Source organism: Dermacentor andersoni, chromosome 4, assembly GCF_023375885.2.
Source record: "Dermacentor andersoni chromosome 4, qqDerAnde1_hic_scaffold, whole genome shotgun sequence".
In the NCBI taxonomy this organism is placed as follows: Eukaryota; Metazoa; Arthropoda; class Arachnida; order Ixodida; family Ixodidae; genus Dermacentor; species Dermacentor andersoni.
The window spans coordinates 503,425-531,365 of NC_092817.1; the positions used below are offsets into that span (position 1 = coordinate 503,425).

General features: G+C 44.6%; 1 protein-coding gene and 1 pseudogene across 6 annotated transcripts in view; both read right to left on the bottom strand.

Moving 5' to 3' along the window:
- The window catches only part of tweek (transmembrane protein KIAA1109 homolog tweek), a 647,796-nt gene that overhangs the window by 253,666 nt on the left and 366,189 nt on the right, over nt 1-27,941 (bottom strand). For 5 of the 6 annotated variants that reach the window (XR_008613545.1, XR_008613544.1, XM_050182732.3 and 2 more), the window contains exons 35-36: nt 25,843-26,058; nt 10,484-10,720 (exon numbers count right to left, since the gene is read on the bottom strand). Coding sequence is in view for 4 of the 6 variants with exons in the window: in XM_050182732.3 (XP_050038689.2) it covers nt 10,484-10,720; nt 25,843-26,058 (453 nt within the window). In the remaining 2 variants the exon portion in view is untranslated. The remainder of the gene's footprint in view (nt 1-10,483; nt 10,721-25,842; nt 26,059-27,941) is intronic. The other variant, XM_050182733.3, reaches the window with a different exon arrangement.
- Nucleotides 3,237-5,847, bottom strand: LOC140217083 (uncharacterized; annotated as a pseudogene).

Here is a 27,941-nt window from a genome sequence, read left to right on the forward strand (position 1 = left end):
CTCCCCCAGTCGCCGCTTCTGGCAACGAAAGGTTTGAGGTCCGAGACCTGAGCTGGACCACCGACTGGTCTCCCTTGGGAGCCAGCCAGCTTGTATACCAGAGGGGACATTTTGGTCTCCACTTGGTATGGGCCTGACCATTTGGCCGACAGGGAGGCAGAGATGCCTTCGGCCGCATCACTCAAAACATGGTTGCACCTGAGGACAAGATCGTCGACACCGTAGTGCACGTCCCCATGTGACCGGTCGTATTGGGCTTCTGTCCAGCTCGCGCTTTTGCCAGGTTAGAATGGGCCAGGTCAAGGGCCACGTCCATCTGAGAGCACAATTCCGCTGCATAGCCAGAAAAGCAGGCTTTCGTGGTGCATGCCCTGCTGCCGGTCCACAGAATGCGGTCCATGGGGTTTGGCAGCTCTCTCTCTCAAAGTTGAGGTAGGCAGGTGTGGACAGCAAGAACTCTACCTCGTTGAAACAGACATCCCAATCCCTGTGTTGCTGGGCAAAGGCCACGAGCAAGGGCTTGATGTTCCGGTTAATCCACTCTGTTGGGTTTGCCTGTGGGTGATGCATGGTTGTCTTGCAATGTTTAATGTCAAAGGCAGCACACACATCCACGAGCACCTTGGCTGTGAAAAAGGATGCATTGTCTGATACGAGCTCCGCCGGAAAGCCGAAGTGGTCAAAGATCTAGGTGAACTTGCCCCAGATTGCGCTGGTCATTAAGTTCCGAAAGGGAAAAAGTTCAACCCATTTCATGAAGTGATCTGTGACAGCCAGGGGAAAAATGTAGCCTCGCTGGCTTCTGGGAAAGGATCTCATAATGGCAAAGGCCGCAACTTGCCAGGGTAGCTGGCTGTCAATTGGCTGCATGAGCCCAGGAGGTTTGCTCATGCGCGGCTTCACGCATTTGCACATGAGGCATGAGCGGGCGTAATGAAGAGCGTCACGCTTCATGCTTGGGCAGGTAGTGGAGCGGCACAACTTTTTAAAAGTCTTAAGGCCGCTTGCATGTCGGGCCAACCACGAGTCGTGGAAATAGCTCAAGTAGGCTTTCCTTAGACTGCAGGGTATCCCCACCGATACCAGCTGCAATACCAGCTGTCCGTGTGTGCCTGATGGCTTTGCCGCCCCGCTCCTCTTGGGAGCTCGGCTCTGTGAGCCCGTCAACGATTTCTCAACAAAATGAATCACTCTGCTGTGCCTTAAGTAGTTGCCTGCTGAAGATGACACCAGAGGAAGCAATGGGGTCCACCAGGTAAACATCCTCTCCCGAGGCTGGCAATGTGGGGACAGCTTTGCCATCGGGGGCCACACTGTTTGAGCCATTGGAGACACCGGCTATGCAACTATTTTGTGCACTAAAAGGGTTGCGTTGCGTGAATTATATTTCATGCCTACATTTTTGTACAGTTTTTCAGATGATTATTTTTGTTATCTGCCTGCTGCTATTTAATGGATCCTTGGGCACTCTCAAGACGTCTGCGACATCTTTTCGCCCAAGAACCTCCAACTCGGTGTTGTTGGAAATAAACTTGACTTGACTTGACGTGTTGCTCGATGGCCACACAGTCACCACGTTAGTAGACACAGGAGCCGACTACTCTGTGATGAGTGGACCCTTGGCCGCCAAGTTCATGAAAGTTAAGGCTGTGTGGGAAGGCCCCCAAATTAGGACTGCTGGAGGACATCTAATAATGCCGAGTGGAATCTGTATGGCAACGATTACAGTTCATGACCGGACCTACCCTGCCACCTTCGTTATCTTCCAAGAGTGTTCACAAGACGTCATCGTCGGCATCGACTTTCTGAACAAACATGGCTTAATCATTGACCTGAAGTCAAAGTCAATAATGTTATCTGAAGATCAAGCAATACAGCCGGAGAGTGCTCATAGTCATCATGCCTTGAGTGTACTAGAGGACCAAGTTAGCATCCTGCCTTGCTCCATCGTAGTCATTTCTATTCGCAGCGAAACACCCGCAGACGTAGAAGGCGTTACCGAGGGCGACCAACGTCTACTGCTAGATCGTGAAATTTATTAGATTCTTATGAACTCCTGGTGATATTGCCTTTCATTCCTCACCACACAGACCACCATGTGCACTGCCCTGGTTTGTATTTCCCGCCAACATGCTATCAGGTGCAGCGGAAGCCCGAGCCAAAGTAATGCAATGGTGGGACTCAAATTCAAAATTTCTTTCTCAATGAAAATGCAAATTGCTTTGATTAAAATTTCTGGGGCGAAAGCTGTTATTTTTCTCAATGATATCCGCTCTTCTGCTTATTCTTTATAGACCACCTTAGTGTGTCATAAATGTCTAAACATAGGCCAAAATAGTGTTTTTGCCACATTCAGGCTTTTATTTTGGAGCCTGTGAGCATCACATAGCCGAAAATAAAATTTTAGAAGATGGTAAGCTTTAGTGACATTTCTATAAAGTAATTCCAGGTATCCTACCCAGACCTTTTTTCATGAAAAATTTAGCAAAAACGCTAGAATTTGCGCATTTTCACCTCGGTGCTAAGTAAAAAGCATGAAGTTATTTTGTGAAACTGTTTTATAACGAAAGAACAATATTCAGGCAACACAAAACCCCAAACTCAAATAATGTGCAATACGGTCGATTTTTTTAGGAGTCGGTGATGAATGATGACACGTACGTCAGCGATATCTTAACATCGGCAGTACGAATTAAGTGAAGCCAGCTACGCTTTCGCGTGCACTCTGCCCCTGCGGCTGATAGCATTGTCCCAGTGACCGCAACGCTATCAGGAAAAGAGTCGGCAGTGGGGAAGAAATGCTTCGTCTGCCTCTTGCTCCAACGAGTCACCGAAACTGAAGATTATGCAACCTCCAATACTAAACGCGTGAGATAGCTTAGATGGTGCCATGCCATCTCAGCATGCCCACTCTTTGCACATGCGGCAGATTACCTTTAAAGCAGGGTGCGCGGCTGCGTATGTGGTCAGCCGCACTTGTAGCCATGTGCTGCCATGGCCGAGATGCGTGCCAGAAATAGAGAAGCACCAACTTACTCCTCACTCTGCCCCCCGCCCTCACGCACGCTTTATCGCATTACCACGAACTTCGCTCCCATCCCACCTTTCCCTTTGCTCATGTGGGAAGGTGGCACTCTCACCCTCGCGCACTTTCACTCACACCTTAAGCAGAGAGGCTACCCACGGATACCAACTTTCTTGTTTATTGAGATATCTTAATGACATTTTTAGGATAGACTCATAGCAAAAGCATTAGTAGAACTACAAAATTTGATGCAGTTATGTTCACTGGTTCTCAAGTTACCACAAAATGTCAGAATGGTGCACATGGTTTTCTCATTCCAGGCCTGGAGAATTTTAAAAAGGTGCTGCAACTGTGAAATTCACCATGATGATTCCCAGATGAATACCTCAGGGCAAGACAGAGTTTCCTTTCTGAAAAATTTTAGCAGACCACCGAATTTAGTATTAGTGATTAAGATTCTATCAATCAAATTTTGATTATATGACACAAATCACAGACACAGTATATATGTTAAAAAGGGCTTGTCTTGCCCTTGGAAATTTATTCAGATACACACAAAAAAAAACTTGTAGAAATATGATGAGTGGTTACAGAGATATGACTGGAACAAGCAGCCTCACCAGCTAAAAAAGTAATATTGAGAAAATTAGCTATGATTGTTTTGAGCACATATATTGGTCTAAAATGACCCTGTAGCATAACTGGAGATGTCCTTAGGCACCCTCTTCTTTTGCCGCCTTTCTACCTTCTCTTGCGATCGCTTCTTGGCCTTTTTCAAGCGCAGAGGATCTTTCTCGGCTGCCCGTCGAATGGCCAGGTGGCCAGGTGTTAGCCAGCATTATATCTTAAAACTGCCTCATGCAGTGCTGTCTATACAGCAATCAGCGACGCATGCTGCTCTTTGGGCATCAGGGATCACAGCACAGAGCAAAATGATTCTGATGCATTCTGTGTTTTTGCTCCCAGGCAGCGTTGTGAGAGGCGCTCATAAACAAATAGCAGTGCTTCTGCAACATAGCCTGGAAGATTGTACCGATGCTTCGGAGGTGGCACACCATCACTCTTGCTGGTGTTATGATGACACCACGAGTCTGTACCCTCAGGGCACAAGTCGTGGTAAGGATCCTCGTCCATCGATGTCACGTGGTGGTACGATGCCATCACTGCATGCTGCATTGCAGCCACATTGTTGGAATTGTTCTGTAGGGTCCAGCCATTATAGTCGGTCAACTTGTGGATGAAGGCCTTTGTCAGCCTGCCCTTCCCTACTAAAGCCTTGTCACTTTTCTGCACAAGGTTGCGCAGTGCTGTCCCCATCCTCTTCTGGACGTGGTTCAGGCATTCCTCTTTCGAAATGGGAACCAGTCCAGAAGCATTTTTTTTTTGCACAAGGGCAGAGAAGGTGGCACTATCTCCGTTAGACAGGAGCGTTGTGTAATGGAGGTTGTGCTTTGGCACCGAACGTGAGAAAAGGATGACAGCTGCCTCAACCGCCATCCTCCCAGACTTAGAGTCAGTGTTTTTCTGGCACACATGATCCTCCTGCCAGCTTGTGTAGCCTGGGTCTCCAGGGTTTGATCCTACTTGGCAACCAAGGCACTGGTTCGATAAAACGATGGCGTCCAAGATGAGGCCCGTATGATTGCAATTATTGCACCAACTCCAATATGGGACGTGTGGCCACACTTGTGCCATGTTCCATCAAAGTTTACTGTGATATCCCTGCTGAAACATGGACCCATTTCCTTGTAAGTGGTTTTCAAAGCAGAAGCAGATTCTGCATAGAACTTCTCTATGCACTGTGTCTGTGGTTCCCTGAATTTCTTCGAGTGCTTCTGAAAAGTCTTATGAAGCAGGCCACGATGGGACACGTTCATCGCTGCCCAAAAGTCATTGAGGGCTGTTTGTGTCTTCCCTATCTGTTTTGTTGCCACAATGGCTCTTATATTCATGTCAAAGGCCATCGAGTCATTCTGACGAGCAGAACTCCACGAGCTTGCAACTACTCCACAATGTAAACATAGCAGCTCAAGCCTTGTTGCAAGTCCAAGTTGGGTGCCTCTTTGAACCTTTATCCCAGTTGCGAAGCACCGCTGTCCCGGACAGCAGGTCGCCTAGGGCATCCATTTGCACAAGGAGAAATTTTTCTCCTTCGCTTGTAGCAGTGGCAGCTTCAGGATCGCGCTCCATTGCTTGAAATTTTCGCTCCGTCGCTGACATAGCACCAAGTCTTCGTTGCACAGCAGCGGGTTTCTTATCGACCGCCTGTTTCTCCTCACACGTCAGGAAACGTGTTTTCAAGTGCACAGTAGATGACGCGATCGCACTGTCTGAGGCAGATGAAAGAGAGGATGTGGAAGCCGCTGTCGATGAGCACGAGACACCAGGTGCACTCATCACGACAAATTCTTGCGCCGGTGGAGCAGGAGTCACGTTGCTAGAAGCATCGACGCAACCACGCTCTTGCGTAGATGAAGCAGAAGATGACCTATAGGAACCATCGGTGCAATCATCGTCAGCGTGCAGGCGAGCGGCGAGCTTCGCTATGTGGGCGAGCTTCATAGAATGGGTCCTTGCACAGAATGCGTGTAGCGTCTCTAGTTTCTTTGGGCAGATCGTGGCCGACCGCACAACGATCAGCAGGCTAAACGCAACGGTCTCATAAAGACTGTTGAAAATTGTTTCGTAAGGACGGTAGAAACTTGAAGAATATGAAAACAGCTGCAAAGATAGACGATGGCAAGCACAACACACAAACGGTGCCACCGATAGAAGAGCCAAAGCAGATGACGGCTGGATGCATTATGCAGGAGACCAATACGTCATTGCACGTAGCAGCCAATGGGAGTCGCGGGCTCCCCTGTGTCCTTGAGGAGCGCGCGCTTTGCCCAATCTCAGCTTTGCGTCTCAGCCGCGGGAAACTTTAAGGCTCTCGCGAGCCCTCCAATCATGAGCGATTTACGCATCTCCCACGCTGCTGCCGCCGCCACCGCCGCAAGAGGTGGGTAAAAAAAAAGCACAAGAGTGCACGAACAAAACAACACCAAAATGGCGGCGCTCGGGGGAGCGGTGGAGAAATGTCGTTCGTGCCAAGTAGGGGTATTTTGATCGCTCGCTCGCTGCTCTTCGGCTGCCGCGGCTCGTTATAAACTTTATTTGAAATAGTTTCGCGATGAATTAGACTTTGATATATACAGAAATGGTAGTTTATAAGACATACTGCCCTAATATGTGGTTTTCCGAAAATTGACTTTTTCGCGATTTTTTTGGTTTTCAAAGGCCATGTGCCCCCTTAAGCACACAGTGCATAGGGCGTGATAGGATCTTATCGCACTTGGACTTTATACAGAACATGATGCGGCTCCACTTTGGCCATTGCTGTGAGAGGTGCGTTTGCAAGCAGCCGCTTGTAATTCAATCATTTGACCATCTGCTGCAGATGTTTCCATTTACTGCCTCAGCATTCCTTTGTGGCGGCAGGGAAATTTCGTTGTATTGAAATCACATACAAACACACTTTGTTATATTGAAGTTCTAAATACATAATGTTCTATGGAAAATAGGTTATGAAAAGTTGAATACTTGGTTATATTGAGAATTTTGTTAGACTGATGTTTGTTATATAGAGGTTTAATTGTATATGCCTTTGACATGCTTCCCATCAGTTCCTAATGGTGACTATGTGCCGACTTCTAATGTCAATGTTCTCCTGCTATGCAAAGTTGCTGTTCCTCGTACCATTGTGACTATCGCCGATAACCACGCATTTCTTCCTGTTTTAAATTTTGCCATGCCATTTTGCCATGCCAGAGAGCGTTATGGCGTCGTGCAAGCCAGGACTTGCGTTATGCCGAAGCTCGGATAAAAAAGACACCGGGTACTCAGCATAGAAGAAAAATTAGACATCGTCCGTGCTATCGAACGCGATACGAAGAAGTCTGCGCTGGCACGCAACAGGGATCTGCTGTTGACTATGGTGTGTGGCATTTGGAATGCGAAGAAGTTGCTCGGCAGCGCTGCTGCGACCATGAAGACATGTTGGCTACGAGGTTCGACTTTTCGCCATCGTTGCCTCTGTTGTTGCTGAAGTGTCGACTATCAACAGTGATGAGGACGACACGGAATGCGAAAGCACGGGCGATTCAGGCCCGACAGTGGCATAAGCTGCGTGTTACGTCAGCCCCATGAATGCAATCGTTGCGACGAGAACAGGGGCGCGATAACGTAACTCTATTCCAAACGAAAAGTATTCCAAACTCCGGCACCTGGCAATGAAAAAGGTGCCCCGGGACTTCTGCAGCACTACTGTGCACGTGCACGGAGAATACGTAATGCCAACGAGAAATCTGCCATGCGAGTGTTTGCCGTGAAGAGGGGCTGGTTGAAAAGCTGGCATGCAGCTTCAGTAAGTTTGAGGCCGCTGTCATCGTGCTAGGCCGTCACGGCATCAAACGAAAATAACACTTTTATCACGCGAAGTGAATAAATACTGAATGTTTTTTTCCCTTTCATCGCACTCTTTGAGTTCTGTTTTTGACAGGTAAGTGGTCGATCTCATGCTATTTCGGTTAAACAGTACTACCGTTTAGTACGTACATTTTCCGAGCTCCGGCCAACTACGGTTTAACGAGGTTTCACTGTATCAACGAAATTTGCCAGAACATAGCTCCGCATATTACCTACTCACGTAAGGCTAGCAGGGTCCAAAATGTGCTCAAATGTGATTGTCTTGCACTAAAATTGCATAAAATACCACCACATTACACTTGTGTGGGCGCCACCAGTTTTGTTCACAAAAACAACCAAAGCGCCGGAAGCGATCAGTGCGCTGAAAACACGTCATGGCCGCCATCTTGTTTGTTGATCGTCTGTTTGAAGCGGCACGCATGTTGCTACCGATATGTGACGACAGTTTTTGCATGCCTACTAGGCAAGATCGTAGATTATTGTTCGAAACACGCGTTCAGTTTACGTTCCCCACGGCTGACAACTCGGCGAGGCCTATAGGCCAATTGTGTGAGGTGAAATTGAATGCAAACTGAATGCGTGTTTCAAACAACAATTGCCTATCATGGCAGTGCACTGCGTAATGTGCGCCTCAGTGAGAAAAATGCAGCAAAAACAAAGAAATCCACGTCCCACCGACACAGAATTGTTTATGGCACTTGAGATGGCAGTCGCAGCATACGGAGTGTCATGCATCAGGCCATGATTGAGCGATCGTCCGGGAATATACATCCCTTGCTTCAAGAATGCTGGTTTGGTGCCACCCGACAGGCACAGTGTGCGGATACGGTGCCGGACGTATATTTGCACAAAAGGGCCGTTATCTCTATCGTTTACCTTCGGGTACACGAGATGCAATAACTTTTGCGCTCGGCATTGGACGCGTTGGCGCCTATGGGCAACAGTATGCCCTGGAGAAATGCTGCTGCATTGCTGACTGGTGCTGAGTTACGCAAAATCTCGCAAAAGTGATCGCATCTCTGAAAGCAATTGACCGAGAATACTGCGCCATGGCAGTACTGCCACTGCTGGTCGATGCATGCGGCGCACTCTGCACTGTCAGCAATGCGGTTCCATATCATCGAGCAAACCTTGCCAAAATAGGCTAATGGAATTTTGACAGTAAAGTTTTGTTCTGTAGTGCATTACCTATCTGCACTGTCTTTTTTCGCAACAACGAAAATCTTGCGAAAGTGAATTTTTTTTTCGTTTCCCACCAATTTCGTTATTGCGAGGTTGAACTGTATAATCACGGATTCGTTTAACAGCTATGCCTGCAAATTGTAACATAACTGTTGAACCTCGTTCATACATATTAGAAAAAATTGCGAGAAAAAACGTGCCAACTAGGAAAACATACGATACAAAGTAACCAAAAAACTTTGATAGACTCAACTATTGTTGACATCTACGTAAAGCAAAGTGTCGCACAGATCGTTGCAGCACGAGATGCTGACATGCATTGAGCTAGTAGTGCTCTGGTGGCCCGAGACACATTTTGTTGTTTTCCTATTGCGTAGTGTTCTAAAAGGGTGAAGGGAAATTGAAATGAAATCGAGCTGGAGGGCAACACTGGATTCAGCCGAAGCAAAACATGTTGCCCACATCACGCCGCCTACAGCAGGAAATGGTGACACATTTGGATTATCGCCTACTAAAGGCACACAGTACGTTACCAATGGCACTACGCACCACGTGCTGTAAAACACATAGGAGAAGATGCTTATCACAATAGGTTTGGCGGTCATAGCTCTGAATGCGGCGTGCAGCAACCCAGGTGGAGATTTTCTGGTACCAAAACTTAGAATGCGAAGCTTGTCCACAGATAGCTTGAAGGGCTTGTTTTTACTTTTTGCAAACTCAATGAACTTTTTTCTAGCTTCTCATGTAAATGGCGAAAAGTCCTCTCGGATAAAAAAGGCACATTCCTTTAGACGATTTGCTTGTCCTTAAAGAATGCAAACTTAGCTATAATGGAGCTGTGTTTACCTTCGGCAAACATGTCCAAGCTGTGTGCGCACTCCAGTTGCGTGCTGGCTATTTGTAGTTCAAGCTTTTCAGAACAGAAATGAATATTCTTTTTCTGAAGCTACCCAGTTCTCCTTTTCTTCATCTTCCAATTAAAAAAATAAAAGATTGTAGCGATGCATCCGATTCTCAGTGTCGTCGTACCTTGTGGCAATAGTCTGCAATTGATTGTTTACGCCCCTAAGTGAATTGCAGCCAGCACTATTATCAGCCAGATTAAGCAAAGAAGGAGCTCTTTTAACGGATGCAAGTTCAACTGTCAAACTGGGGACTTCCCCAGACATGGCTTCTTGCCCATTGTTTAGGCACATGACTTCAGGCAGTGTATGGCCCATCATTAAACTGAAAACCCTATGAGTATTTACTAGCAAGATTCTTGTTCAGTAATGTGATTAGCCTCCCGAGCATGTGCAGCACTCTGCTTATTGCACAAAATTTGGAAGCATATAAGTTTGTCTTAAATTTTCTTATATTCGATTAGACATTTGGCCTTTTTTTCTTGATTCAATGCAATATTCTATTCAAAATCTACTATTCTTTATACACACATCCCTAGTTCTGACCAAGAATTTGTTGATGTCGACGAAATTGCACCACGGCAAGAAGAGTGAGGTAAGGACTCAAGGAAGCACTGTATTCATCTTCACAAAAACTGTGCCTTCTTTGTAATTCACACAGTCATTTGGTGCAGCAGCGCCAGCTGTGTCATCTGAAATTCATGCCAGCATCTGTCTGCACGGTGTCCAGAATCCCCCCAAAATTTCAAAATGCAAATGTTTGCAGCTCAAGGATTAACATATCTGGCTGCACAAGGGCACAAGTTGGATAACCAGTGACCAAATTTTGTTTGCCCTTCCTACATGGCTAAAATAGGTGTTTTGAACGATCCAACAGCTCTTTGGAGACAAGGAGTGTGTTCAGTACCTTCATAAAGACCTTTTGCACCAGCACCAGGTGGTTGAGCAAGTCGGTGGTGAGGCTGTGCTCAAACGTGCCAATCTCAGCGAGGGCGCTGAGGTAGGAGCCCCGACGCAGCACTACGCCATCCGCATCCCTCTGCGAGGGCCCACCTGGGTCTTGCAGATACTCGGCCGCCACCTGCACGGGTGGCAGCTCCACACTGGCACGCGAGGGAAGGTTGGCTTCACACGCTGGGGGCACCTGCATAGCGGCAGAGGAGTTTATACACACCTGCATCTCAGGTTTTTCTGGCTAATGAGCGTCCTTGTCACAATGCAATCAATGTTTTCCTAGCACATTTGCCCCAGACAGCAGAATGGACACAAAGAGCACTCAACTAACAACTGCATTTACACCTGAACTCAGGTGTAAATGCAGCACTTTGGAGACAAGGAGTCGAAGTGAATGTGACATAACTACACCACAATCAACTGTAAATTTGTCCTTACTTAATTCTTGAGAAAGAAGATACAGACACGTACATCTGTCCCAGAAGAAAATTATTTGCAGCTTTTTCAAACCGCCATACAATAGGTGCCCTGCTGAAATGTGCCACCTTCACTTGTGCTTGACTTTTGTATACTTTGATCTTTGTTTGGGGTCATGGACAGCTATGCCTTTTACTCCATGTTCAAATTAAATGAAGGTTAACCCCTCAGAAAGCGGAAAAATAAAAAAACGAAGCTTATACTCCTTTAGATGAAGAAAATTTCAGCTGGCATATACAGTCCTGCTATTCTGGAGCAAAAAAACAAAGGCTGTGGCAGCTACATCTGACATTGTGGGGATCGAGGTGCCTTCCCACACCTCATTCCCCCAGCTTGTGCGTTGTGCTTAGTTTGATCTTCGGGAACCACCGTCGTTACGGCAACATGGCGGACATGGCGAGCACCGGAGCTAATTTCCCGCACAAACCATGCTACTCTCTCCCCGGCTCCAATCACCATGTGAGCAAGTGTTACCGGGAGGGACGCGCCCTGATTGGCCTCCCGAGTGGCAGCCCCCAGGCACTTTCTCCACCCAAGCTCTCTTCCGCTGAGTGCTTCATCGCCACTGCAGATGCTGACAGGCCCGCAACGAGTTCGCTACATGGGACTCCTCGTTCTCGCACTTGGTGGCCTGCTTACCGTTTAGCCCTAGCGCAACGGGTGCGCATACTCAATTGGTCTTGCGGTGAGCCTTTGTACGTAAGTGCCCCGAGTGTTGAACTGTGCTGTATCTTGGGTGAATAAACCCACGTTTGTTGGCGATCTGACTCTGCAGCCTTCTCTGCGCCGTGTTGGCGAGTCGATGAACCCTGCCGTAGCGCCTCTGTGCATTGTGGAGTGGATGAGCGTCGTGCCCCTTCCTGACTGTTGCTCGTAAGGTGAGCCTTGTGTAAACCTATCGCCACAATGTCTCCCTCAAAACTGTTTTACAGGTACGTTAGACTGATCTGGCAGTGTTTTTATGGAGGTACATCCAACGGTTCTTGTTGGCTTTTTTCCGTTCCATGTTAGGATACACTGAAGGTTAGGTAAAGTTGCAGAGGGTCTATCTGACCATAATATGGTTATGTTATCTTTAAACATTATAGCAGACATACCTAGTACTCATTAAAAAAAGTTCATTCTAGATTTTCAAGCTGCTGATGACGTCGGTGCATTTGACTTCTTAGAACAGTCCCTCGGCCAGTTATTAATACATTACCTTTCCTGGGCCAGTACAGACCTACTGTGGAACACTTATTCGAACATTGTACGACAGTGCATCGAACGTTTTGTCCCCAAACGCCACAAAATTGTCAGGAAGAAAACTCCTTGGATGACGAGGGAAATTATACATATTAAAAGGAAACTGAAAAGGAAACGAAGAGCCCGTTCGCAAAACGCCACCTCACAATATAAGGAACTCATTCGACATCTAAGTAAACAGTTAAAACAACTAGTCCGGGAGAGCAAGGACACTTAAAAAATTTCTTGCAGATGACCCCGGAAAATTTTGGCGCTACGTTAATCTTAAGGGTAAGCGACCACACGTGAATACGAGCCAAAATAACAATAAACAGGTTGACAGCTCTAGTGATTTTTTCTCATCTGCTTTTACACAAGATAACGGTACGGTTCCACACTTTGTAGATAGCTCCGATAGGGCCCCAATAGAGGACATAGTAATTATTCAAGAAGGAATTCTTAACTTGCTCCTCAACAATAATATAAAGAAATCACCCGGACCAGATGAAATACCCAACGAATTCTTATGCAGGTATGCGGAGTGGGTTTCAAAATATCTTGCCATTACATTTCACTCATCTATTACTACCAGCTGTTTCCCGAGTCCTTGGAAGCGTGCCAAAATTGTACCCATACGGAAAGGCGGTGCAATAGCCGACATCAGCAACTACCGGCCAATTTCCCTTACCAGCACGTGTTCAAAATTACTGGAGCATATTGTATCAAAACATTTAATTGAATATCTGGATTATCATAAGGTATTATACAGCCATCAACATGGGTTCAGAAGGAAACTCTCCATGACAACTCAATGTACAGAAATTGTACATGACCTCTCTTAAACCATTAATTCGCGTGGCCAAACTGACATAGTGTACCTAGACATTGCGAAAGCTTTTGATAAAGTTTCTCATCCTTAGTTATTACACAAAATAGACGTCATATTTAAAAATCCCGCAATCACGAAATGGTTCACATCTTACCTTCATTGTAGCGAATAGTATGTTCAAACTGGAAACTGCCAGTCTGTACCCTCACTTCTAGATTCTGGTGTAACTCAGGGTATGGTACTAGAACCACTCTTATTTCTCGTATTTATTAATGATATGCCTACTGACATCACTGTACTACTGCACTTGTTTGCCGACGAGTGCGTATTTTATAACAAAATTCAATTGAGACAAGACCAAGAAGAACTTAAATCTAATCTACAAAAAATTAAACAATGGTGCGACGATTGGCAAATGGCCATAAACCCGCAAAAATCAGTCTCTATGTCTATTTCACGCAAAAAGCATACCCTTAGTTATTCATACTATATTGATGACAAAAAACTTGAGAACGTTGAAAAACACAAATACTTAGGTTTAACTTTTACATCAGATTTACACTGGAATACACACACAGAAAATGTGTGCATCAAATTGCTTAAAGCCCTGTGGTCTTGAGGCGGAACCTCAATCGGACAACCCCTGAAATTAAATGTCTTGCTTACAAAACTCTAGTTGGACCAATTATTGAATATGCTAAAATTGTTTGGGACCCACACACCATAACTAACTGTTCTAAACTTGACCGAATACAGAGGCTAGCTGCCAGGTATATATTTAATAAATATTGTCACATCCATTCTCCAACAGAGTTGAGTCAATTAGCTGATCTAGCACCACTTGAGCTCAGAACTAAATACGACAGATTAAAATTCCTCTTCGAAGTTATTCACAATCAAGTATATATTAAACCAGATGATTATCTTGAGCTTCCTACGAACGCGTCAACGAGGCATCGTCATGGTATGTACATTCCTCCTCCACTCGCCCGCAATGATTGCTTCAAGTTCAGCTTCTTTCCTAGGGCGATAACAGAATGAAATTTGTTACCCGACTCTCTTGTAACCTCGATGTCCTTAACTGCCTTTTTGGAAAGTCTTAAAAGCACAATTCTTTGTAATAACACATAGTGAATTGCCCAATATGTATGCATTTACTTTTACATTATCTTATCGACTCTTATCATGTCTATGACAATGCGGTGCCAAATTGTGAATGGTTTCTTTATTACTTTACTACGTATGTTGTATTTCATACGTCTTTTCCATTCTAAGACAAGCTTTGCGAGTCAAAGCTTGTAACGCGGTCGCATTCTATGTTTCTTTTTAACACGACAGCGTTAAGGAGTTCGTGTCGCAGAAAAGCCAGTGTCGTCGGCGTCGGCGGCGTTGGCCGTGAGCAAAAAATCGCGGAAGGCAATTCATAAATAAAAACAACTTGCAAGATGGGCTGGGTAGGAATCAAACCAGGGTCTCCAGAGTGTGAGACAGAGACGCTACCACTCAGCCATGAGTTCGATGCTTCAAAGCGGGACAAAAGCGCCTGTAGTGAATGTGGTGTTGCCTAAGAAACGTGCCGTAGAAAGTTATACTGCAGTGTATATCGGTAATTATGAGCACGTAAATTACAGAGGTCACAGTTAAATGAGTAGCGAAGTACGTTTCAGCCGCATTTCTTCTGCGCTTGGCACACACGCAGAGTTGTCTTGCAGCAAACAAAGAAGACCCCCTCCTTGCAATGTACGGCACTGCCCCGACAGATGGCGTGCCACTCGCCCGCTTCTCCCCTTCGTCTCGTCAAGAGCACGCCAAGCGAATGAGTGGGCGATGCGAACGGGGTGCAATAACGCTATCGCGTTCCACTCTTGAAGGCGAAGCTTAAGCGTCCTCCAATTTTTGTTGTTTTTATTATACACTTCTCTAGTAGCCCTAAGGCGGCTGACAGTATAAATAAATGAATAAATGAATGAAAAATTAAACATTAGCACACTGAACAGCTAAATACATGCTTTCCTCGTGTCAGCGCTAATTCTGCGTGTGTTGTGGTGCAGCATGCCTTCCTTCGGGGCATGCTGCAGAGCAGTTCCCTTTTGACGCTTCTTCAGGATATTGCTTTAATCATATCGTACGACAGACCACTAATAAAAAACTTTACAAGTGGTAGCACGACTGCCAGTGTCATATAAGATGTGGTTTCTGAATACATTTAAAAGCTTTTTCAGCTGTGCCACTGGAATATACAAACTTATACTTAAATGCTGCTTCGTTTACTTGAAACGGCGAATGCTTTATAGAGGGGCTCTGCAGATAGGGGGGCAATGGGAGCAAAGATGGTCGAGAATACACGTATAGTAACTAACTTTGATGGTAATCAGTGCCAGAGCAGCTGAGGACTCACACAAAACGTGCAGTGGCTATTTCTGTTAAATATGTTATAAATAATGTACATAAATTGCACAAGTATTGGTTTTTTGAAACCTAAAATAAGCAAAAATTTCGTGGCAGTAATTTGAACAGTTTGCAGTCAGCTGTTAATATTACAAGTACATAAACTGTCTCGAGTCGGTCATTCAGCTGTCATGGTGATAAAATCTGCAATTGCTATGCTGGGTACCTAGGGAGGAGAGGGAGGGGGAAGGGGGTATTCTATAAGTGTGTAGCTAGTGGACACGTTCATTTTGTCTGCTGCTGAAGTTCTGCTTTGCTGGGCTGAGGAACATGTCAGACATGTCTCTAGCCAATCAGCACTTCAGCAGCAGAGGAAGTGGACATGTTCACTAGGTGGACAATTACAGAGTACCCCCCCCCCCTCTCCGCCCCCAGGTTTGGATACCAATTCAACAAAAAACTTTTTTTTGCCACTTACGTCCATCAAGGCAACATGACACGAATCAGGGTGTCATCACTGCTGCCGGACCACCACATGCATCAGATCGTCGAGTCATGCATTTAACTGAACTTCTTGCACCATTCTTGCATGTGCTACAGATCATGTATTATATAAACAGCACAATAAACATACTGATATGTTTATTCCGTGTTCATTCTTCAAAAGTCATATTATGGATCATTTCCCCATAGCTCTCTGCTTTCACAACAGTCTTAGCAACAATAACACAAGTTTTGTTAAACACATGTTTGATCATGTTAAATTTGTACAATTAATATCTAGCTCTGATTGGTCTAGTGTTATATCAATGAACAATGCTGAGTCAGCTTATAGAAACTTTGTCTCCATAATAGCCAACTGTGTCACCTCATCCGCAACGTCTGTTCAGTGCCATAAAAGTTATTTCTCTCCTAGGAATCCCTGGTTAACATCAGGATTACTCAATAGCTTACGTAAAAAGGATAACTTATGTAAAGAAACTGAAAGACAGTGATTTTCTGCGCTTAAAAGATTGCTGCAAACAGTATTGTAACACTGGTGAAAAATGAGAAGAAAAGCTATTACCAAAATGAAATTACGCATACTGGTTCTGACAAAAAAATAGAACAGCAGCGTTCGATCAATTCTTTTCTCAATAAACCTACAAGTCCTACTATAATTAATATTACTCACGAGGGATCCATTACCTCTACCCCTCCCGACATCGTCAACTCATTCGTGAGATACTACTCCTCAACCATTTCTGTTCCACCTTGAAGCTTATAGAGCATGAAAGAATGAGGACACAAAGATGTGGTACACACAGGCGCTGTGTGTACTAAACTTGTCATTGCAGTCATTCATTCTTTCTTTTCCCAACTCCGGAAGAGTTAAACAGTATAATAATCAACCTAAAATGCTCCAGTGCTGGTGTATACAATATTCATGCTAATCACATAAAATTGGTTGCTGATGTCATTGCAAATGTGCTTGCCTTAATAATTAATCTAATTTTTCAAACAGGTACATTTACCAGTGCGTTAAAAATAAGTAAGGTAATTCTGGTATTTAAAAAGGGTGGTAAATCACTGATATACCATTACAGACCAATCTCTGTTCTTCCATTTTTCAGTAAAGTTATTGAAAAACTAATCCACACTCGTCTGTCCAGCTATCTCTAAAATTTCACTTGTTGCACCCTAAACATATTGGATTCTGTCACAGGTATTAAACTAAACTTGCTCTTATTTACTTCACTGATAAATGCAAAATCGAAATTGACAAAGGTAACAATTGGTTCTGTTTTTTAATTTCATTAAAGCCTTTGACACAATTAATCATGTTATTTTATTCCCTAAACTTGCTCCTTACGGCATTGAAGGAACACCACTAAATCTCTTTCAAAGTTACCTATGTGATCGTGAGCAAATAATATACATTTCTAGCATTTCTTCTAACAAAACATTAATTAACATCGGGGTTATACATGTCTCAATTTTTGGCTTGCTTTTATTGTTATATATTAACGATCTACCTAAATGTCTAACTTCAACAGAATGCATCCTATAGGCCAATGACACTGTTATCCTCGGGTAACTGTTTAAAGAATCTTATAATGACCCTTAATGCTGATCCATACTTGCTGTGCTAAAAACAAACTTCTAATGAATCCTCCCAAAACTAAGTTTGTAATCTTCAGTTATAGACCCAATAATGATTCGCAAGTTCTGCCAATCTTTATTGATTTGCATGCTATTTATCCCTCCAACCACTGTTCATTCCTTGGTGTTGAACTTGACTCAAGCTTAAAGTTTAACTTGCATATCCACGAACTACAAAGAAAAACTTGATACAGGATTAAAATTCAGCTCAAAGCCAGGTGTTATTTTGCTTTACATACTCTGATTACTAAATATTACAGATTCATTCTGAGCCATCTAAACTATTGCATAACTTCCTGGGGTCAAACCTATCACTCTCATTTTTCATCCTTACAACATGTCCAAAATCAAGCCATCAGTGTTACTACTAAAAGTAACTGCCAATAACACGTTACAGAACTATACTGTGATGTTAGCATACTCTACATTATTAATCTTGTGAAATTCAATTTTTACATATTTGCATATTGAGCAATTAAAGAGCATCAACCTGTGGGGAGCACCCACCCCCATTTCCTCCCGCGTACTCGCGTCGTCCCATTCGCACGTGGCGGACGGGTTGAGCCGGGGTATACAAGGGAGAGAGGCACTACCCGCCTCCCTTTCCCCGTCGCTCTTGTGACGCGCATACCCCCCTCCCCCCCCCCCGCGGCTCAAGGGAAAGGGAAACGTATCTCGCGGGCGAGGAGGACTTCCCCTCGCGAAAAGGTAAAAAGGCATAAAAGCACGCCACCGGGGGAGACTCTCTCTCTTGGGACGCCGGACACCTGGACCGCCTGGACGAAAGCACCTGCCGCAACCCGTGAGTGATTTTGTTTGTCTGACCCACCCAGGCAACAAGGCAAGCCTATTTACTACTATTACTGAGAGGACGTCCCTCTGCAAGTGTTCGTTATTGCTAATAGCAATAAACGTTATTATCGTTGACGCCGCGGTTGCCTTATTCGTTCGAACCCGGTGTAGCCGCGATTCCCGCGCTATGGGTTGGGAGTACCATGAAGCGACTGCGTGGGGCTAGATCCGGATGCTCGCCTTCAGCCCTAGCCGCACGCAAAGTGGAACCCCCACATCTGGCTGCCCAACGTGGGGCTCTTGGGGCATCGGACAATAGTTTTAACAGTTTTGCTTCGTTCGAGATCATTGTTTGAACCAAAGCGTAGGGCTAGCGTGGATTTTGATCGCTAGCGTTGGCGGCGTGCCTTCTTGAGCGAGGCGATGGTGGCTGTAGTGTGTTTGAACATGTCAACATGCTAAGCCTTCTCACAGGTGTTTTTTTTAAATGACATTCGTCAGTACGAGAGCCACATGGTCTGCATCCTGGGAGAGCGAGGCCTAGCGCCCGCGGAGCAGTGGCAAGCCTGAAGCGAGTGAGTACGGAAGCCTCGTGGGTGGTCCAAATTTCTTATGTAAATAGCTTCTTCTATCTCTTTGACTCTGATGAAGTCGCGGCTTTGGGAGCCGGGTAGCCGCGGGCCACGGGTGCCACTACGGGCTGACTGGTATTGCAGCCTGGCACCGGGCGCTCCAACACCGTCTGGGACGGTGGGCACTGTCAACTCGGATGTTGTGTGCACCGAGCGGGGTAGGACCACCTCACAGAGCTGACGTCTTCTCGCGGCTGCCTGTTTAATTGCGTCCATTTTGGGTGTTGTTTTTTGGATGCCGGTTGTTGCCAGGGTAGCGACGCTTCAGGCCTAAGGCTTAACGAAGCTGCCTGCCGCATGTGGAGGGACACAACCTGGTGGACCGTGGCGTTGAGATGTTGCACTTTACTTCCCTCATTCTAGTTAGCCTCGCACGAATTGACATCGCTTGTTCGACTCAAGGAAGCGAGCTTTGTTCACGTGAACTTAGCATCTGAGTAGCTGCCCGATCTTTTGCTAGCCGAGTTGAACATCGTACCACGTGGGCGATGCGCATGCAGAATTCCTCTCCCTTGCACTACTGTAGTGTTTGCCGAGTGTGTTGAGTGTACGCAGCGTCATTGGAGTCGCCCTTGGTTTGCCGTCACCTGCACATCGTCTGCGCTGCTGCGCCGGACTACTATCGAGCCACCGGGCAATGGTGCTGTGGCGAGTTCGGCGCAGCGATTTCGACGGCCGCCTGTATCCAGCTCGCAAACCTCGGCAGCGGAGAAAAGAGCCGGCGATCACCGCCAGCTACCGTGGCTCGCCAGCAGGGCGTGTCGGCGCGAGCGACGCTTGCTCGTTCCGACTACTGCTTTGCCGTTTCCGGAGTCCTGGCCTGGAATCGTGCCGTCGAGTCTGCAGAGCTGCTGCAGTGACCGATGGACGCCAGCGGTGTACCCAAGGACAACGTCGGTTCGCAGGCTATGGACAGCGTATGGACATTTCCTCAGCGCGGCCACTGTTGCATGTACAACCTTGTTCGCGAAGCACGCATTGATGTTAGACCATGTGACATGTTTCGCCGGAAGATGTAGTGATTTAAGGTTGGGGGGATGTGGGGATGTGCGACTCTCGCGCGCCCCCTGACATTTTTTTCCCGCATAGCTCCCTTTCCCTGCAATCCGGCTTCGCCGTGTGGCCTGCGTGATGCCCGCGGCAGTCGGTCTGGTTGAGGCACAGTACAAGAGATGGCGCGAGTGTTGCACTGCTAACGACGCCTCCGGCAGGTTTACTTGGGAGCGAAAAGGAGAAAGCTCGCTCTCTTTGGTGCGGGCCAGCGAGCAGCGCTGACTTGCCGCGCGTGCGCCGATCCATGCTCTGCGAGACCGTCTCGCGTGGCCGCCTTCGAACGCGCCACCGTTTGCGTGACTGTACACGCGAACGACCAGGTGTTGTGATCCAGCATGGGGCGAACATATTCACTCGTTATCCGGTCGCGGTGAGTCGGATTCTTGATTTGTCGCGCGCCCATCGGCATGTTTTGTGGATAGCAACTTGGCTAGCAGGCATTGATCTATGAAAGGTGCAATAAATGCCCTTGCGATTGTTTGAACTACTGTGTTGTCGTTCCTTTGTCCCAAGAGCAAGGGTGTGAGAACCCCACAACCTTAAAAAAGTTGTTTTCATGCAAAAGCTTACCAATACAAATTACACACGTTTTTCTTTAAATAACAATTTTCTACTTCCAAAAGTCTGCCCTAACTACGGTACCCAAAGAGTTGGTTTTGCTTTAATTAAATTGTGGAATTCTTTGCCTTATAATAAGCTCCTGTTTCCAGGTCATCATTAAAATGTTTGCTTCGTGATTTTTTTATTTGTAACCAATAACACAATTTGACAAATGAAATAACCTGTACTTTATCGTTTCTTGTTGAATAATGACTATGTATTCATTGACTAGAATTGTTTAATCACTGAAATGATTGTACTAGCTTAATTACATTATTAACAATTGTGTTACTGCTTGCATTTTATTGTAACTGTTTTTTATTACTCTTTTTGCTGTTTAGTGGATTTGCATTTCATGTAACATATAATAGGAGGCCTCCCCTACAGCGTTTTCACTATATGGCCTCCTTCTGTACACTATCATACCCCCCTTTGTATATCCTTTTTATCACAATAGACTTCAAACCTGATAATGCATTAGATTTAGATGTCAAGCGATGGTGAGGATGTGTTGCTTGCTGTCGCTTACTATATTCAAATATAAGGGGAGAGAGTGTTTCCACCAACAGCAGAGATACTGGTGAAAAAAGAAATAGAAAAAAAGAAAGCTGAGAAAAAAGGTACATTGCGACGAGGAATCAAACCCTAGACTGCAGCGAAGCGGGCAGACATGTTACCTCAATGCCACTGCTGAAGCTCGCCAAATGGCTTTTCAAGTCATTATATTGTCACGTGGTTGTGACGTCAAAGAACACAGTAGCAATACTGTGAAAGGCAAAAACTAGCAAAAACTGGCCGCCTTCGAACGTGCCACCATTCGCGTGACCGAACACGCGAATGACCAGGCGTTGGGATCCAGCATGGGGCAAACATATTCGCTAGTTTTCCGGTCGCGGTAAGTCAGACTTCTAGATTTGTCGCGCGCCCATCGGCACGTTTTGTGTATAGCAACTCGGCTAGCAGGCACTGATCTATGAAAGGTGCAATAAATGCCCTTGTGATTGTTTGCACTACTGTGTTGTCGTTCCTTTGTCCCAAGAGTACGGAGGAGAACCCCATATCTCCCACAACTCCAAAGTTGCGAACATGTTCAATAGGCTTCCGCTTGACTGTTTGCGTATTGAACGCTTCCATAAGTTAGGAAGAATGCACCCTGCGCGTTCTCGCCCTATCATTTTAAAATTGCTTGATTTCAGCGATAAGCTAGTGATGCTGAAAAAAACATATTGGCTGAAAAATTCCGGCATGAAACTTTCCGAAGATTTTTCGTCCAGAGTGTGCGCAGTATGTAAAAAGCTATGGGACGCTTAGGTTGAGCAGGAGAATAATGTCTTGATTATTAAAGTGAGGTTCGATCATTTCGTTATAGATAACGTTTGTTACAAAAGGGACAGTGCCTCAAATAGTTTAGTAATAGCTCCTGGTTTTGATTCTAGCACAAAATTTCCAGTCGTATCATCATCACTAGGTTGACAATCTCATCACTCTGCCACAGATCTTGCGCTTTTGAATGTTAACGCCAGAAACAGAACTAACAAATTTTCACAGCTTCTTTCGCTGGTTTCTTCATGTTCTCCTCATGTTATATGCATCACAGAAACATGGTTTCATGAAGATATTCACGACTCAGAATTCATGCCTCCTGGTTACATTGCTGTCCGGTATGACCGTCAGAATAAGAAAGACGGTGCTGTTGCTTTCCTTTTACATTCTGATTTTAACTTTAAGGCTCTGCCAGGTCCTCCCAATGTACGATCGGTTGTTGCAAGTTAATAGTGCATGAGCAGAATTTAACAATTTGTGGTCTTTATCACCCCCCTGATAGCCCTAGTGACTTGTTTGAAAATATTTTGCATTTTATACATGACCATAGCCTTGACAGTTATAACTTAATCGTTCTTGGTGACTTTAACCTTCCTGGCATTCACTGGCCTTCCCTTACATATTCTGCCACTAGTGCCTCTATTTGTAGAGAATTAATTTCGTTTTTTTTGTCCCATAACCTGACACCATTAGTTGATAAAAATATGCGGCATGACTCCATACTTGACTTAGTGTTTATCAGTGACAGCCTTGCTCATTTAGGTTTTAAGTATGATATCTTGGAAGGAATCCCGGATCATAACGCAGTTCTCATATACATTAACTGTCCTATCCCACATGATTGCTTTAGCTATTCCACATTTAATGTTTTAACAAGGCTGACGATACGTCTATCACCGATACTCTGGCAGATAACTTTGACTATTTTTTGTCACTCAGTACCGAATGCCACGTCGACAGTCTTGTTGATTGTTTCGAGTCATTAAAAAAAAAAATGTTAAACGAAAAAGATAAATAATAAACTTCCTCAGATTAACCGGGATATCTTGCACCTGTCACGCCATGTAGGTAGACAATGTAAATCAAAGCATTCTAATCCTGTGCTTCATGTTACTTTTGAAGAAGCCAAGGAGGAACTTCCTACTTACACTAAAAATCCTACAGATTTATATTTTTCAGTGCAACTCCCTATACTACTTAAATCAAATCCCCACAGGTTCTGGACATCAATCTTACCTAGTGCACCATGCAGTACCTGTTTCAAGATTAACGACACTATTACTAATGACCCCACCATAGTTTCGAATGCTTTTAACTCGTACTTCTAATCTTTTTTCACCCTTTGTAATGATGTAGTTCCAAAGTTTAGTTATGATGCATAAACTAATAAATTAGGCAATACTGTATCAAATCCTGATGGTGTCTTAAACCCAATTTTGAATCTCGACACTAAAAAGTGTACTGGTTCAGATATTATCCCGAATTATTTCCTTGTAAGATACTCCCTATGGACAGCTCAATACCTTACTGTAACCTTTCAGAAATCCTTAGACTCTGGTGAAGTACGAACTAAATGGAACACAGTCAAAGTCCTGCCTTTGTATAAATCAGGTGGCAAACAACTTTTCCCTAACTACAGGCGATATCTGTCACACCCCAGTCATGCAAGATGTTAGAGCACATTATTCACAAACACATAATTGAATTCCTTAACTCTCATGATGTTCTAACATCCGCCCAGCATGGTTTCCGTCCTGATTATAGCGCTGTAAACAAATTAGTCGATTTTGTTCATGATATCACTTCTAACCTAGACATGGGTACTTAAGTGGATGCAATCTTTATTTACTTCTCTAAAGCTTTTGACTCTTGTGATTCATACTAAACTACAGGTAAAATTAAATGCCAAATTCAATAATCCCTGTCTTGTTTCTTGGATATCCAGTTTTCTTCGTTATCGCTCACAATTTGTTTCTTTTAACTCGGTGAAATCAACTCCTGTCAATGTCACGTCAGGCGTTCCTCAGGGATTCGTATTAGGCCCTTTATTATATCCAATATACATCAATGATTTACCTTGTAGTACCTCAACTAACATCAGACTTTATGCAGACGAATGCATATTATACGAATCTATTAACTCCATTGATGGCCACCACCATCTGCTAAATTCTTTGTCTTTCTTCACTTGGTGCAAAACATGGCAAATGAACATCAACTGTAGTAAAACAGTCGCGATGTCATTTGCCAAAAGACAGAGCCCCCTGTCATTCGATTATTCTTTGGATGGCATCCAACTTAATTAAAAGAGTGTCTCAATACAAATACTTAGGTGTCATTCTAACAGAACATCTTTCTTAGTCTAAACATATTGAATATGTAAACAGGAAAGCCCTAAAAAATTAGGTTATTTGAACCGCACTTTAGCTAAGACCCCCCGCAATACTAAACTGCTATTATATAAAACGTTAGTTCACCCTGTTCTAGAATATGCATCTGTCATTTGGTTCCCCTACAAACAGTGTGAAATAAGCTCGCTTAATAACGTTCAATAAAAATCTATTCGTTTCATTTGCCAAAATTACACCCACAATTTCTCACCAACACAGGCTCAACAATCTTTGAACATTTAGCCATTACTTTCACGTTATCGCAGTGAAGCCTTAAAACTTTTATATGCAATTCCCCTCTGGTCTCTACTCCCCTTCTGGTCTTTCTGATTGTAACTATATCACATTTACTAGCGCAAGTTGTACCCGGAGCTCCCACGCCTTGAATATAACACCTATTTATGCCCGTACTAACCCATTCAAGTACAATATTTTTCCATGTACAATAGAGCTTTGGAATTCTTTACCTGGTAGCATTCGTTCACTATCACAAAGATTTTATAGATGTCACAGATAAGCACTTCACTGACCTGTAAAGCATTTCTTTTTGATCATTCAACTTTATGTGTATATGTGTGTTTTTAATGTGTAATGTATAGCAATGTGTAATGTTCCTCCTCCAGCTATGGGCCTATATTGGGTTGCAGTATATGTAAATAAATAAATAAATTTGTTAACCTTCTTGGAGGTTATGAACAATGGTGCACAACAACGTATCAAGCAAACAAGTCTTGCTGTGTGTTCTGTGTACTATGCAAACAAACAGCAGCGGTGCACACAAGGTAACCTTTATCATCAACTTAGCACTTTTATAGCGTACTAAATGCTGAAGAAATTCAACATTTGCCGTCGATATCACAGCTAATTATCGTGAATCAAAACAAAGAGCACAGAAATGTTCCCTTATGTCGATTCCCACAGTGTGTGGGACCCGCATTGCAGCATTTCAATGGCAAATTCTTGTGTGCTTTGCGTACATTCTACTCTAAACTCTGATTCTATGAAGTACTTAATGCTAGAGCTGATTCTAAGTGGCTCTTTCGTTAGAACAACAAGCCCTCCACTAGCATGGATTACCGTTAAAATTTGCTACAGCACATTTTCCTCCTTGTGTGTGCAGGTCCCTAGCTACCACACACGATGATGGAAAGGTATGCATGTATTATAAGCAGCTCTGTACGTATTTATACCACTGTATCCTGATGGTAGTGCAAAGCTTCGCAGAATGTGGTTGCAGAAGAGCATTCTCCCGACAAATCTACCATTCTGTCGTATCTTTAAGGCAACAAACTGAGTTGTTTGTGCATACGTCCAACCTAGATTTAGACACTTCAAAAAACAAAACATGTCAAAATGGGCATACAGACACGAATCCACTGCAAGATTATTATCAAGACATATCACAAGATGCCAATAGATCTGGCACAATGCATGCTTACGAATTATAGTTTGGCAGCCATACCTTTGTGTTGAAACTGAGCGAGTGTTGCGGCAAGTGGACCGTAAAGCGAGCCTGGGCACCCGTGCAACCGGTGCCGGTCAGGGGCCCCATGTGGTAGTGTGCCCGCAGAGAAGGCAAGAGTGCTGCTCCAGTTGTCAATCCCTCCAACAGCAGGTCTAGCCTCACGACAGGTGGCACAGGTCGTGGATTCACTGCTGGTGGCATGGGGCCACCCTGCTGCAACCAAACTAGACTGAAGCTGTTTGTTGGACAAGTTGGTAAATGAGAGCATTCATAGCGCTAGCAGACAAAGACTTGCAGACAACACAGTGTGCTGACTTGAACAGTTATTGACCTCTAAATAGATTTATCAGCATGCCCCAACGAGCAGCACTCAATCTCATTTTAAGTGCACTGGGCCCTTTCTACATAGTTGCTTTATTGCCCCCCTTCCAGTCCTGCACGTGCATTCACTGCAAGCACCATCCTGACAATGGTTTGAGTGATGGCTTTGCTCAATGATGCAATCAGCGTGTTGAAGATTTTGAGGAATGAGTGATAGAGGTAGGCACATGTGGTAAAGGCTTGCTTTGGGTGATTCTTTGAGATCCCTGTAAGCCAGCTATATTAATTTGTGGCAACCTTTCCTTCTTCTTCTGAGGAATCACTAGTTTTAGACATTAGCAAGTAGTGGGGTATGGCTAAACAGACGATTAAAGGGACTGACAACCAATTTTCATGGTACCCATTTTTTTTTTTAGTGCAATGAATAGCTTACCGGTCAGAGTGTCTATATTCATGAAATGCCAATGCAGAAAATGCCAAGGAAAATGATTTTATCAGAATTTTTCGATAAATTCATGTTTTCCGAATTGTTCAATGATTTCTGTGATAACAGCTACGTGTTTTTGTGGTTTCCTAAGCAATTGCATTGGTATTTAACCAGGCAAAATGAAATCAATCGGGTCGATAACGAAACGACATCTTTATACATGACACGGTGTTCAGCGTGTTGCTGTAGCCACTCATGCACTTTTTATTTCCGAAGGATAGAATAATGCGCGAGTATACAATGATATACCAACTGCAATTTTAAGCAATAATTATGATGTACATAATAACAGTCAACTTATGTACAGTAATCTCATAGAATACATCTAAAGTACCAAGATTTCACCGCCAGGTCTCGCCACTTACTAGTTTTTGAGACTTCCTTTGCAAATTTAAAATTATAATTTTTATTTAAATCACAAACAGTGTTCTGGATTCTATCACTATCAATCATGGTCATTTCATTTCCATCAATCATTTGTCATCAGTCATTTCATTTCCCCATTCTGGCGAGTCCCTTTAAGTTCTCCTCGGGGAGCTGTGCTTACTGGTCCAACTCCTCTTTAAGTTGCAGCTTCTCGTTGATGGAAGTGAACTCCTTTGAAGGCATTAGAAAACGCAACCCATGAGTCGAACGGCCCGGAAAAGTGTTACCACAGTTTGTCGCTCACATCCAGGGTGGTCGCGATGACGTGTCTGACACGGTCTTCACCAGGAATGTCCGGCACCAGACAAAAGTTTTCCACCTTATCAAGCAACTCCTGCAACGAATGCACTCATGGAATTCCTCAAACTGCGGCACCACTGCTGGCATCGTCAATGTCATTGAACGTGTTTTGGCGGTACCGGCGTGAACAAAAAAAGTAGCCATGTTCGCTTTGGCGTTCGGAGCAGAGGAGGTCAAGGAAGTTGAGAAGGTTGAGATCAGCACTACCATTAGCCGTTTTCACACTTGTGCTGCCAAGAACTCCTGTTCCATCGGTGACCCATCAGTTCATTGCAGAAGCATCTGCACTAGATTCTCTGGAATTTCTGCTGAGTCCATCCCGGACTAGCCCCCACTTGTCAGGTTTATTAGTGGCGAGAATTTGGAGTGGCGCCCTCTCGCGAGTGATGTCATGGCCAGGACGCCGCTCGCTCCGGCTCACTCGGCTGCCGCGCGCGCTCATTTTCTTGGTGCATGCTTGGGGTATTGGCGGCTTGAACCGTACTTACAGGAGGTTATTTCGGATTATTTCTGTTGCCATGCGTGGACCGCAGTTTCTTCTTTGAAACTGCGTGGGTCATGA